Source organism: Neodiprion pinetum, chromosome 2 (assembly GCF_021155775.2).
Source record: "Neodiprion pinetum isolate iyNeoPine1 chromosome 2, iyNeoPine1.2, whole genome shotgun sequence".
NCBI lineage: Eukaryota > Metazoa > Arthropoda > Insecta > Hymenoptera > Diprionidae > Neodiprion > Neodiprion pinetum.
The window spans coordinates 30,718,939-30,733,249 of NC_060233.1; the positions used below are offsets into that span (position 1 = coordinate 30,718,939).

Consider the following 14,311-nt stretch of genomic DNA (forward strand, 5'->3'; position numbering starts at 1 on the left):
CAATGAATTTTCGAATTGGCAACAACAAATTTCCAATCGAAATGGAACATCAGAATACGAATGAAAGGCTTCAATAGGCATGATTTTCGAATACATTATAATGTTCATTAGGCGTTGTAATTGTGTCATTACAACTCACTGCTGCCGTGTATGTTTTCATAAAAAAAAGAAGTGTGTAAGTGAAAATGTTTCAACTGTTTTTATAATCCTTAGACGTCAGCCCGGTTTCACAAGTAATAATAGGGTAGTACCTGAATTTGTTCGACAACACGGCTATACGACATGCATATATTGAGCAGGTTTTCGGTACGACTCTTTCAAAACCGGGTCTAGAACCGCATTACTTCTCTGTCGCTGCAATAACACGTTGAGTTTTTCAATATTCGAAAGGCAAAAGAGTTTGCAATACAGTAAGGAGGAATGAGAGATTATTCAGCGGGAGGCCCTTACCAGGAAGACGTGGTCCGAGGTGAGAAGCCCGAGGGCGGGGGGCAGTAGCGGGGGCAGGCGAACGGGAGCATATGTCAGATGCCGCCCCCCTCCGGACCCAGACCGCCCCCGGCTCTTCCGTTCCTCAGGCCGCCGCCGCCTACGTTTGGGCCTCTCGTGGTTGCTGGTGGGTGACCGTGGTGGTGGTGGTGGTGGTGGTAATGATGGTGGTTGAAGGTTGTATTGGGGGCTAGTTTGGAGGGTGGTGTTGGTTGTGGTAGTGGTAGTGGTTGTGATCGTGGTTGTGGTTGTAGTGATGTTTGTCAGAAAAGGGTTCCTTTGGTTCGCGCAGGAGCAGACGTCCTGGTCCCACGAACCGTTGTTCTGAAATTTTATCACATTGTCAGCCAACACAACGAGCTGATTTACAATACACATTTATTCTACCGAACTACTTCAAAAGTAACGCTTCTATCGGTAAACATGGTACAGCCAAAGTGCGAGATCGTTTTCAAACGAATGAAGTAATCTTCACTGGTATCCTCGCCCTTTGGCTACGTACCATGAACTCGACTGGGTTGACAATGGGGTTCAGGAGAGGGCATTAGGGGTGAGTTGACGGGGTTAATTCTAAGTTTATCGGCACCATAGTGCGATGACCCCGCGTCCTCACCTTAGTTGAGAATCCCCGATCGCAGACTGTGCATTTGAAGGGTCGTTCCTTGGTGTGGCTTCGATAGTGTATTTCCAGGGCTGAGTTACACGCGAAAGTCTTGTAGCAGATATTGCAGGTCGTATTACCACGGACTGGAACAAATCAGGCGAAAGCTAAGTCACACAGTGAGCACGATTCCTCCTCCCTACTCGGCAGCCCTTCACCTTACGTTACTCTTTTTCTTTTTCTAACATCGCGATTCGATTCGATTTAATAAATGTTCGACTCGCCTTGCCCTCATTCGATACATATTTTTCATCAGCTCTACGTTGAATCGCGGGATTACAGAGGCCCAAGCTACTAGACTCCACCAAATTTCAATTGGTCAAATTTCAAAAATTGATTCGAATCGACTTGACTATTGAACAACTCGTTATGATAATTTCTTAAATCAAAGCTTTATCAACAATATGCACACGTACGATTTCTACCATGGAAATAATAATGGAAAAAGTAAGAGAAAAAAAAAATGAATATATTACTGATATACCCTACGACTACGATGCATTTAAGAGTAATCTAAGGGATCGGGATCAAGCGTGGAGGCAGGTTTTGTACTGTACAAAGCTGTTTATTCAGAGCTGTACATGTAGTAATGATATACTTGAAAAAGAAAGAATCATCGTTGAGTCGTTGTATCTAACAAACTTTCTCGCATAGAAGTTATGAAAATATAATCATAGTAATTATAATAATCACAATTATAATATAATTTGTAATGATAATAATAATAATCATAGTAATCGTAACCATACTCGTAATGGCATTAGTAACAATAATAATAAGAATAATGATAATCGATAATGACGATAATGATAATAATACAAAACAAACCTATATACTTATCAGATATATGATACAAAAACAGGCATGTCTATAATCCTATAATATGTAATATCAAGACGTATATTACAACGATGATAATAGTAGTAATAATAATGACAATGATAATGATCGTAATAGTAATAATAATCGCAAGTTCAAGATAAAATTCGGCAGTGTGGAAAAATGGTATTGCAGAATGCGGCAGTTTTCTGGCGGTGATAGAATCTGAGGTGGTGGGTGAATGCAGGAAGATTGGAAATCAGGATATCCAAGAGATAATCGTGCAAATTAAACTATGCGCGGGGTGTAACGTATAATATACCATGACGTACATATAATAATGCAAGTAGTCAAAAGATAGACAGAGGGTGATATAGCTCTACAGACAAACAGATAGGGCAGAAAGAGGCAGATGAGACAAAAAAGACAGAGAGAGAGAGAGAGAGAGACAGTGATGTTGTAGTACATGTACAAAATTATAGAGTTACAAGTTAGAGATAGAGGGGAGTGCTGGGCCCGGCTACACCACGTTAGGATAACATTGGAGGGTGTTTTTTTTTTTTTTTTGTCAAGGATGTTTAGATTTTTTTTTTGTTTTTTTTTCTCTGAGGTTGGATTCATACCCGGTCGCCCTGGGGCGTCGAGGGTGCAGGACGATTCCAGTTGGCAATTGCTGGCTCGTTGACGACTTTCAGGGTGGTGGAATTGAGTGCCGATTCGGCGGTCGGGGGTCGAAGGATAAGTACGGATGGGGTTGCAGCTATGTTTTGGGATGCGGAGGGTGTAGCGGGAACCCTGGCTCGCCCTGCTGCTAGCAGCGCCTACCTGCTGGCCCCCCGACAGCTAGGCCGAGCGGGTTGTAGGTGGAGGTGGCAGCGAGGACTGCGGACGACGTTAGCGAGGCCAGCGGCCCGCTTGCACCGTTCCCCGGGTTGCTCGAGCTCATCGTCGCGATGCTGTTCACACCCCCGACGCTGCCCATCGAGCTGGTTGACGGGGGTGAGGAGACGGCCTGGAGCAGGCCGGCGAACATCCCGAAGGGGTGCGGCGCTGGGGTGTGATGCGAGCTGACCTGAGCGGGGGGCGGAGGCGTCGCGTCTGGTGTCGACGTCGAGGTGTCTGCGGGGGTCGAGGAGGCCCTGGGGGTCAAGTCCAGGGGCGCGCCGCCTCCACCCCCGCCAACGCTACCCCCGCACGGAGGACTGCTGGTCTTCTCGCTACCGTTGAACGGGTGCTGAGGAGGTGAGGCTATTCTCGCGTTGCCGGGCATACTGTTCGCGCAGGTTGTCGTTATGGTGCGCACCTGATTCTCAAGCGCGGCGAGCGACGTCGAGAAGAGAGGAACCGAGGCCTGCCTCTGTCGGTCAATCTCCTCTTGGATATCGTCCGCCTCGTCCCCGTCGGCGCTTTGCCTTTCCCGCGCCTCCTCGCAACGGTCGTCGTCCTCTCTGCCCTCGTCCTCGTCCTCTTGATCGTCCATCTCATCGCCCTGCTCGTCCAGATATCTATCTTGCTGCTGTTGCTGCTGCAGCTGATGGTGCTGGTGGAGGTGGTGATGGTGGAGGTGGTGCCGAGCATCCTTACCTTCCACGTGGTTCTCGTGCCGGTCCGCGAGGTGGTGCTGCCTCGAGGGCGGAAACCCCAGAGCGAAGCCGGCCCCCGCTGTGGAATGAAGTGAGGGAAAACCCTGGGGGAGGAAGGAGGCGAGGGGATGGTGAGGGTAGGCGGATGGAAACTCGTTAACCTCCGCGGCCTGGATCTGCTCGGGACTAAGGTCGGTTGGTTCGCCGGTGTGAAGTCGGATATGTTGTTGAAGGACGAGGGCGTTGGTGAACTTTTTATGACATACGGGACACTGGTGGAGCACCCTGAGCGGTGGTTTAGCCCTGTGCACACCCATGTGAGTTTTGAGATTTCCCTTTGTCGTGAAGGCGCGGCCGCATATCTTACATTTGAACGGTCTCTCCCCCGTGTGAGTCCTGTAGTGCATCTGGAGCGCGCTTTTACAGGATAACACCCGGTGGCAAATGACGCACTGGTTAGGGTCGGTCAGCTTGTGCTCGATGTTGTCGACCAGCTGCTGAAGCTTCGAGGTTTCCGAGGTCTTCGTGATCTCGATCAGGCTTTCCCAGGAGTTGTCGTTGCTGCCCGGCCGCGGTAGGAGGTTTGAGTAGATGGCCGGGTCCCTCGCAGGATCGACCATCATCTCTCCCGAGGGACCGGTAGGGGTTGCGGGTCCAACCGAGAACTGGTGATGGGGTTGCTGCTGCTGCTGTTGCTGTTGCTGTTGCTGATGGGAAGGTGGTCCGGGAAAAAGGATACCGGCAAAGGAGAACTGCAAACTTCCACTGCTGGCGCTACTGCTAGCCGGCGAAGCTCCCGGATATCCAACCGTCTGCTGAGGTAGTCGACCGGTTGCCCCTCTGCTCGACAAGTTCTCGGGTTGTTCCTCCATCTCCTCGTCCCCCTCCATATCACCGTCGCCCTCGAGGCGACCGCTCATCTTACTGTCCATGCTGCAATCCTCGAACGGTTGAGCCTGCGACGTTGGATTCGCCGTCGACTGCGGCGATGCGCAAAGGTATCGCCTCGTCTCCTCGTAATCGTCAATTTCCTCCTCGGCAGTCTCCTCCGCCTCCTCGGGCTCCCGCTTCGGCGTTACACGTTCCCCGCTTCCATCCTCCTGACTCGCGGGTCGGACAGGTCGGTAAGGTTCCGTGGGGGACTCCTGCGTCGTCGGCGACCTTGCTGTCTCCAATTTCAACTCGTGACCCGGCTGCGGCTGGTGCTTCTGCAGCGACGACGACGGATGGAGCGGTTGGTCGTGAAAGGAATGATGCGAGTTCGAATGAGTGACGGGCGAACGGGGGGACGGGGTTGAAATCGTCGCACCGCCGATTGGCTTGCTCAGGTTCTCCGGTACGTCCTGCTCGTCCCTGCAGTGGTTGACGGGCACCGGGGTTCGGTAGAGGGGTGGCATACCAGGTAGAGTTAGGGTGAGAGGTAGGGGCGGTTGTGGCGGGAGAAATCCGTGCGCCGCTGCCGGATGAAAGGGGGGATGATGAGGGGCCGGAGGTGGCGGTGAGGTGAGTTGCCTCTGACCGGGGGCAGCCAACTGCTGGAGTAGGGGGGGATGATACTTGTCGAGGTGCTCGGGTATGGGGTTCGGGTTCATTTTAACGTGGGGAAACTTGGCCGTGTGCCTCTGGAAGTGAACCTTGAGGTTTCCCTTGGTGGTGAATCGGCTTCCGCAGACGTTGCATTTAAAGGGTCGCTCACCTGTGTGTGATCGGATGTGTATCTGGAGTGCGGAGTCGCTGCCAAAGACCTTGCCGCAGTACCGACATCGGTGCTTGAAGAATGGCTCCCCGCGGCCTCCCCCCGACTTAGAATCGTACGGCGAAAGGCGCGAGCCCTTGCCGCTCCTGAACGCTAGTTCGTCGGCAAGGTTGTTGGCCAGTAGGCCCTGGCTCGCGTTGTCGAGCACCTCCTGCGCTCGTTTCTGGAGCATTTCGAGGGTGTTCGGCTCGTGGAGCGGCGGGGGGTCGGTGTTCGTGATGATTGTGGAAGCCAGCGAGGAGCTAATGGAGCATAGAGACGGCATTTGATGAGACAATGACATATGATTGTTGCTACTATTGGTCTGCTGATTGGCGCTCGTCGTCGTCGGTGCGACGCCGACCCCCCCGATCGTCGGGGGCACCGCGATTCCCGTCGACGCCGGAAGAGGCAGACCGAGAGGCGAGGCGCTCGACGGCGGTACCGCGTGTTCCTGTGACAGGCTGACCGGCGTCGAAGGGCACGGCGACGTGGTGTGCTGATGATGACTTGGGGGTCGGGAGGGGGGTGGTGACGTCAGGGCGGAAAGGGGCTTCGGGTGAATGCTGGGCGACGGGGAGCCTTCGTCCTTGAGTCCCTCATTACCGAGGGGGACGTCACCGGGGGCGTGAGAGTTCGCCGACGTCGGTTGGTTGTGGGTTATGGAGAGCTGCTGCTGCAGCTGGCTTATCAGCTGTAGCTGGAAGACCTGCTGGTGTTGTAGCGTGTAGAGCGTGCTCTGGAGGAGGGCGAGGTCCTGGAGGGCGGCTTCGCTGTCGGCCCCGCCGGCGAGGGCCGTAGCCGCGAACTGGGCTACGGCAACCTTCGTATTCTGCAGGGCCTCGAGGGTTACGTGGCTGGCACCGGCCGGCGGGAATATCCCGGTAGTTGGGGGTGCCGCACCTTCGACGAAGCTGTTGTTGTTCTCAGCGTCCTGTCTGTGTCGTATCTGCTTCCGCGTCCCCTCCTCCTCCTCCTCATCATCCTCCTGCCCCTCCGCGGTATCCTCGACCCCGTCATCGTAGTCCTCCTCCATCGGGAGCTCCTCGCTCCCTCCTTGATCGTCTCTGTCCTCATCGTCACCGTGGTGAGACCGCGTCGACGTGAGGTCGACCGCCTCGTCTCCGACGCCGCCGCCGCTCCCTCCTCCACCCACGACCCGACCACCCCCGATCTCCTCTCCCTCGGAGCCCGAGTCGTTTCCCTCTCCTGAAATCCAAAACACGATTCGTCAGGCACGTTAGTAGTTACGCTTGTCGTACGAAACTCGCTTGGTAATATTCATCGACGTATACCAGGTAAGACTGCGGTTACATATCGGCCGAGTAAAACATGCAATGTATCCGCTGAGCCACGCTTTACCGTCGATCGGTAAGAGAGAAACCAGTATTACCCTACTCGACTGGTCATTGGTTGTCGCAGACAGTGGTTCAAGTCCGGGAGAAATTGTGCTCGAAATATCGAGGGGCTTGGGCAGTTTGACGTAGTTACCCGCGCCAGTTAATTTAATATTCCAGTTCATATTGTAATTGACCTCTTTTACTATTCAATGAATTTTCGAATTCACCTCTCGTACTTTGTTTGCCACGCATTGTCTGATACAAATGTATATATTTTATGCATTAATGAATCCATTGTTGTATGATGTATATTAATGATTAACCTGCGCTGTATTCGAAACTCTTGCTATATTCACTACCGGACGATAGTCAGCGAGCCCGTGGAGACGGCAATAATAATGGTAATATGGATTCTACAATGCTGACAATCAATTCATCGTAGTAACTAGTGGACAAAAGTAAGCGTGGAGAACAAACTTGTCAGGAAACGTCAATGCCTTTGCTTACGTATGAGCATTAATACTGTGCATTCTATCTATGCATAACGCGATACATAGCATAACGATGTTCCATTTTGAACGTAATTCGTTGGCGCATATTGGCACAGAAATAGTGATCGTAATTTTCCAATATAGAACTTAATTCAATAAGTTTCGCAAACTGTCAATTATATAGATATATTCCACATTTGCAGGCTTGTCAACTAACGGTAGAAAAAGAAACCGAATAAATTGACTAAAGACGCGGATTATTGTGTTTATATCAATGAGTCAGGCCCCTGCCGTGTCTCTTTTTTCCCAACGTAGCAAAACGGAAAATTAATGTATCATAGCTATCGTGATGCGTCAACAACGCAGAATACGAAAATTATACTTCACATTTGAATAATTATAACACAGAAATATCTAATCCCCGAGTCTAAGTCAGTGAAAATCCAGATTAGTCACTGAAAAGTCGATGCAATTTCACACAGAGTAGATATTAACATAAAACAAGAGAGCCGAGTTTAAGTTTTATGTATACCTGAACCTATTGTTATTCAATCATTTTTCCCCATGAATATCGCTACCCTTGCATTTCAAACAGTAACTCGATGCACAATTCTCACAAGCTAATTTTGGCAATATTTAATTTAGAAGTGTCAAGTATTTCGTACCTACACGCAATTCGTAGTAAAACCTGCTAACGAATTTTCACGAAGAGAAAGTGCAATAATTTATAATCGGAGACGTCAGCATTGGGAACCTTGATCAAACACCTCGCATGTAAAAAATTATCGGTATTAATCTAATCCTGTCAGAATTTTCATACACAGCGACCCACGTAAGTACCACACTATTAATAGTTAAATTGAAAATCATTTGATATTGAGACTGACAGGATAAGATTAGCAATCTTGTTCGTTACATTCTCTAATTACTATTGATTAGAACGAGGTCAAAGTTCGTAACGTGTATTTCTAAATTCGGTAAATCGTTTTACAACAGAAACAATTTCATATTTTGCTAATTGAACCCCTTCGAAGTTGTTCCTACAGTGGTGTTCCTTCAATCTTTTCGTAACGTTGACGTCACTAAGTTCAGCCTTATTAATTATAGACGGAATTTCGGCTCAGCATTGGAACACTTGGTTTCGTATGAACGCCTAATATAACACACATCGTTCCCCAATGCAAGTATATCCATCATAGATAGACGTAGCAGCGGAGTGTGGATTAGATCTTCGGTTAAGGTAGGTCGGAGTAATTTTTTCGGAACGAATCATCGTACGATGCATCTTTCTCGTTCGAAAATATCCACGAGTGCAATCAACGTTCCGATGCCTCGTACATCGCATAACAGTGTCACGGACTCGTTCCTCGTATCAAAAAACTTGTTCTCTATTAAAAATCTATGAAGCAGGTGACTGGGGCGCATAGGTATACACAGTATGGACATTAGAAATAACTAAAATAAATCTCTAACTGCAGCATTCAACACACTGTATAATTCACCGATAGTGATTGGTATAGAGTATAATATCAGGCACCATTCCACTGTTATGTATACCCACGAATTATTCGGCGATCGTCGCAGCTTGTGTATTATACTTGCTAAGTGCTTAAATCGCTGTTATTGTCACGTACACTTTGGGAACCGAGTATATTATATATTTCTGATGGCATGTGATCGATTATACGGATGGCTTTGATATCGCCGAGCACTCACGGATCAAATCCAGAAATAAATCGCGTGACAACATGATCAATAGACAGATATGACAATTAGCCCAAAACCACCAGTATCGCAATTTGAAATGAAACTGGTTAAAATGATGGAACAGGTTGAAAACGAAATGATGAAGTGATGATAATTAAAGAACGCAGAGATCGTTGTGTAGTGTGATATATACCAGAAATTAGTCTGATGGATCGTTGGCAATGATCAGCGGACAAGGATGTTTCCCGTGATCGTTGCTTATCACTTCGTCCAGACAATCGTCTAGTGATGCTCCAGCGCATCAGCTGCATTTCGTCGAGCCTCTTACGTTTTTCCCGTAATTCCCAACTACTCTCAGCTCCTTCCTCCGTATAAAAGCACGTCCTCAAATACGTATAAATTAAAAGCACATGTCTCTCTTCGCGATAAATAGTCCACCGTGCACAATACGTATCATATCATAGCTTGTTCATGTATTAAAACAAGTATGAAAAACCGTACATATCATAATCTCTCGAACGAGTGCGAAAATATTTTTCCTTTCACCAAATATTTCCAAGATTTTCCGATCGAAACAAAAACGAAACAACCGTTCGAACGAAGGGTGATCGCTCCCCTCTCGTAATAACGAAAAAAAAAAAAAAAAAAATAAATAAAAAGAAATAAGAAAAAAATTACAAAATCACGCCGGAGGTGCAGACTGTTGTCTCCGCAGCTATTGTATATTATGCACCGCACCTCCCTCAAAGAAATATCGCTACGTGACAGCAACGGAGGGGGTGGGGGTGGGTGGGGGACGGCCTGCAGCGTCCGTATCCGCGTCAGTCACGCAGCAAGGATCAATTCCGACTGAGGAGCCTCGGTCGACTGGGGCGCGTAGATGCGTACGCCACTGCCACCCCCACCCCACCCCCCGTCGGTCCCCACTCCTGATCGTACCACCCCCTCTCATCCCGCCTCTCCTCAAACGGCGCTTCGTTCTCTCGCTCGGCGCCGCGATTCCCCGCTCGTCCAATCCCCACCGCGAGTAACCGGAAAGCCGGTTATGACAGGATGGGCGGAGCCATTCATAAATCAGGGGGTACAGGGGGCGTGGCTTCGGCTCAGCCACTCACCAAGCAGTTATGAATTATTATCAAGCCATCGTCCGCCGCGGTTGCGTTTCTTTCTTCTCGCGCTATCCGCCGCCGAAAGTCACGCCGTTTCCTCCGCGTTCTTTGTTCATCCTCGAGCCTCCCTCCTTCCCCGTCTACCACCCCCCGCCCCCCGTACACCGCCGCGACGATCGTTGGCCAATTTAAAAAAAAATCGTCCGTTCACCTACGGATAAAAGCACCGACCCGATCGGAGAATTGGATCCTGCGCGTCGTTCCCCTGTAAAGGAGACGTTTGAGTTTCACCCACGGTTCCCGGATAACCGGGGGTGGGAGAAAAACCGAACGAACGAATTGTTGCACCGATCGCGCGCATCGCGTGGCGCGGGAATAACCTGTTTCCTACGAGTTGGGTTAGGTCGAGGTAGGTCTAGTTTGCGGGCACGACGGTTCGTTTAGAGGCTGCGAAGCGTGCCTAGAAATTTTCAACACACCGAGCCTGCAGCTGCGCCGAGGCGACGGTCACCGTCGAAAACGGAGAAGATTCGAGGTGCCAGGTTCGCTCACCGTCCGCATTGCGTTCAGGGTCCTTCCGAGAAGGAATTCCCGTTCTTATGACCGCGCGTTATGCAATTACGTGAAACGACCGAGCAAGGCCGGCGGGAGCTCTGTACCCCTGCAGGTTCGAAAGGCACTTATTCTTGGATGTGGGGGGGGCAGGGGAGGTGGGGCGGTTGCTTTTTGGATATCTTCGTCCTTTGTGTGCAGAGGCAGGGAATTCGGAAGGACCGAGAATACCTACCCCTTCGCTGTCCTCGAGACGTAACATCCGGAGAAAAATCCGCAGCTAGATACTCGCTGTGAATATGTCAGGGGTGATATTTTCTACTGCAAAAGGACACACCGCGCGGTGATTTACAAGGGTTTCGCTCCGCCGACCCCATGCCGATCGGTGACCTCGATTTTTTCGAAAAATCTCGCACAGCCCGAGTTTCTTCGCCCAATCTGAATGTCAGCTGTATTATGCAGCCATCAGCCACGCACCGGACCGAAAGGCCTCTAAAAATGATTTATGAAAAACCATAAATAATGCCTGGTGAACGGAGCCGGGAATATCGACCCCATGGAGCGGAGTATTGAGGCTAAGGTCGGCCGTTCGCAGGTTAAGTGAGAATTTTTCGGACTGGCGTAGGTACGTTTCCAAGCCCGTGCGGAAACCGACGCGGCGACGATGAGAGCCTGTCTCAACGCAGTACGCGCAGCATATTACACACGGCGAGTTTAACAGCCGGCTGGCCGGCGGTCCGAGGTATAATGTTATGTACGTGGAAGCTCCGCGGTTGCGGAGAAACGAGCCGCGGCGATGAAACATCCGCCACGTGGCGGCCTTCCATTGGCCCTCACCTGACTCCTAGGCCCGCCCCATCTGCCTCCATGCATAATGTGCCTACCTGCTGCAACGCCGGCTAACGATAAACCGGGGTGAAGGTAGCCACCGAGCAACTAGCCCCCGCACTCTCTCTCTCCGAGGTTCGGTACACCTCTGCAAGTAGGCACCGCGGGCCGCAGCGCCTCCGTCTCTCAGCCGGGCCCCAGGATATGTGCCCCTGTTTAATGCACGGAGAGAGGCGAGGCGAGGAGAGGAGAGGAGAGGAGAGGAGAGGAGAGGAGAGGAGAGGAGAGGAGAGGAGAGGAGAGGAGTCGGGCATATATTATCCATTTGTACATACATGTATGGATTACCGACCGACCGTGGAGGTAAACGGACGGCCGACGGACGGACGGACGGACGAACGGACGAACGGACGCAGAAACTCTCCGCACTGGTTTAAATTTATCCCTGATACTCCCGGGCGAGACGCGCGGCGCGGAGCCGCTACAAGATGGAAGTCCGCTTTCATTACTACGGACCCTTATAGATGTGCACGGATACCTACGATTGTTCCGACTCGCCACTCGCGATCTATACCCGACGCCGCCGCCACCCGCTTTGGCTGTGCTGCGGTATACCTAGTTACAATCAGCCCCGCGGTGAGATATTGTCGAGTGGTCTCGTGGATTTTAATCGGGGTGCAATGGTTTATCAGGGCGCGTTATTTAACGTATACGACTCGGGTAGGTACATTACGCGCAGACGAGAGCGTAGATTCCACGATCGAAAAGTCAAAGAATTAGAACGATTCTTGACATTCGTTTCAAGGAGAAACCGTGAAATATCAGTGAAAACTACGTACCGCTGAATTTTTATAGCGTATCAAAAATTTCTCACCTTTCGTAATATTTGAATTATACGCGGTCGTTAATCCAGTCCTATTGAATTCTCAATCCTCTTCTCACGGATTACGTGTAAGTACGAAATTAATTAACAAAATTTATGCCAAAAAGCGTGTAAACACTTTTCTCCTGGATCAGCGTAATTTACTATACATTTTACAAATTTTTTCTCGATCTTCTCAAAGTAATACTTAATTGCATTTTTCTTCATTGCGCCTGTTACAAAACGTTTTGGATTCGGCAAAGCGTATGAATTCGATATCAAAGTTTCACAGTAATAACATAAATTAATAACTGCCCACACATAGGTACAATTTGTTCTTAATAATGTATCATTTTTTCAATGTGCACCCGAATTACGTGCAATTATGCCAACTCCAATTTCGGAATCACCACGAGCATTCATTTTCTAAATTGTTACGGACCACGATCAGATGCAAATCGATTCTCAATTTTATATCCAAATATCTAGTGTAATTTAACTCGATAAGTGTCAGATTTGAAATCCTGTAATTACCTACTAGATGGCAAAAATCTGAATTATCTGACGAATAAATAGAACGTTCGGGTTTGACTTAAAAGACGAGAATTCTGAGAAATCGGAGATTGCGCGATATATGTATAACAAGGTACAGCGATATGGCGAATGACTGTAGAAATTTTACCACGGAGACCAGCGATTGCAGTATCAAATGCCGATGCCCACCGAGTACTTGGATAAGAAATACTGCACACCGGTCGAAGGTACATCGACTTCTAATAGTAATACACAATATGCGGGAAATCGATAAGCAATACGGACGTTGAACATGCGCGCATTCGGCAAGTGTTTATGTTGTTTATAATACGATATACACATCGGAGTAAATAAATAAATCGACTTTGTGATCGAAAAGTCGTTACGAGGTGTGACGTGTGTACGCATCGAGTCTTCTACTAAAAATTGTCGCACTCGTATTTTTTTATGTACATTAATAATTTGAGCGATGTAGTTTTTGAATTCTACAAGTAAAAGGTTGCATCTATTTCTGAAAAATTTCGGAACTGTGTAGAAATAAGGCTAAGATTTTAGTTACGATTCAAATTGAATGACTATAGTACAGTTTGAGGAGCGCAAGCAGATTTTTTTACAACGTTTAACAGCGGCCATCGACTATCGTTCCAGTCCGAACGGAATAACATCGATGAGGTAAATTGAAAATGAAACTGACAACGGTATGAGAGCTTTCAATGTCGTCCAAGATGAGCTTATAGGTACGCTTCCTAGAATATATTGAAGCTTTTGCGAACCATCGCTATCAAGATCCTCTGCGAAGCTACTCAAGACTTGACCGCATGGGTATTGTTATAGAAAAATGAACTCAAGTGTCCTGAAGGTATTCTCGCAGGCGCTCGAAATCTTGATTTGATTGTCCGAGTGAATCGCGATGTACCTATCGAGGTTCGAGGAATGCTTTTTTCCCATTTCCCTCCCTCCCTCTCTCTGGCTCTTAATTTAAGTCCGAAGTTGTAGATGCAGCGGCGACGATCAGCGCACGGTGCCGATGTTTGTAGTACCGGTCAGGAGGAGGTATAGACTACAGATTTGCAGTTCCCTATCTTATCGGGGCAGCGAGCGCTACATCGCCTGTTCGAGTATTTATTTATTTGCAAATGAATAAATAAGGTCGATCGATGCGCCGATGCAGGCGAGCGCGTATAACACCGGCAAGTATCGCTCTTACTTCCTCGCGCTTCTCCGGACCCTCCGAGCTTGCGGCCCAGGGGAGGACGTGTCATACTCCGGGGCCTTATCTCACCCCGCGGGGCCTCCCGGAGAGGAATTCTGATCACGGTCACCCGTGCCAACCAGATATGTATACCTACGTTCCTTATACCCGCTTCGATGTATCCGATACGACAAACTGTAAGAGGGTTTTAATGTCGCATTATGTACAGGCACGCGCGTTTCGCCTTCGACGTATCGCGATCCAACCTTCGAAATTTCATCGTCATACATACGAACAGTGACGGAACTAGCCTTACCCCTTTTTTACGCCAATTACGGTCTCTCCGTCATTCTTCGCCATTTTCTCCAGCCAGCTACCGCTCGAACATCAACCGCATGCATGCGGATAT

The 14,311-nt window shown here is 49.1% G+C and overlaps 1 protein-coding gene across 1 annotated transcript in view; it reads right to left on the minus strand.

The window, feature by feature from the left end:
- Positions 1–14,311, minus strand: part of salm (spalt major) — a 59,905-nt gene that overhangs the window by 3,750 nt on the left and 41,844 nt on the right. Inside the window, exons 2-4 of the mRNA XM_069133550.1 lie at positions 2,795–6,496; positions 1,103–1,236; positions 451–813 (exon numbers count right to left, since the gene is read on the minus strand). Coding sequence (XP_068989651.1) covers positions 451–813; positions 1,103–1,236; positions 2,795–6,496 — 4,199 coding nt within the window. The remainder of the gene's footprint in view (positions 1–450; positions 814–1,102; positions 1,237–2,794; positions 6,497–14,311) is intronic.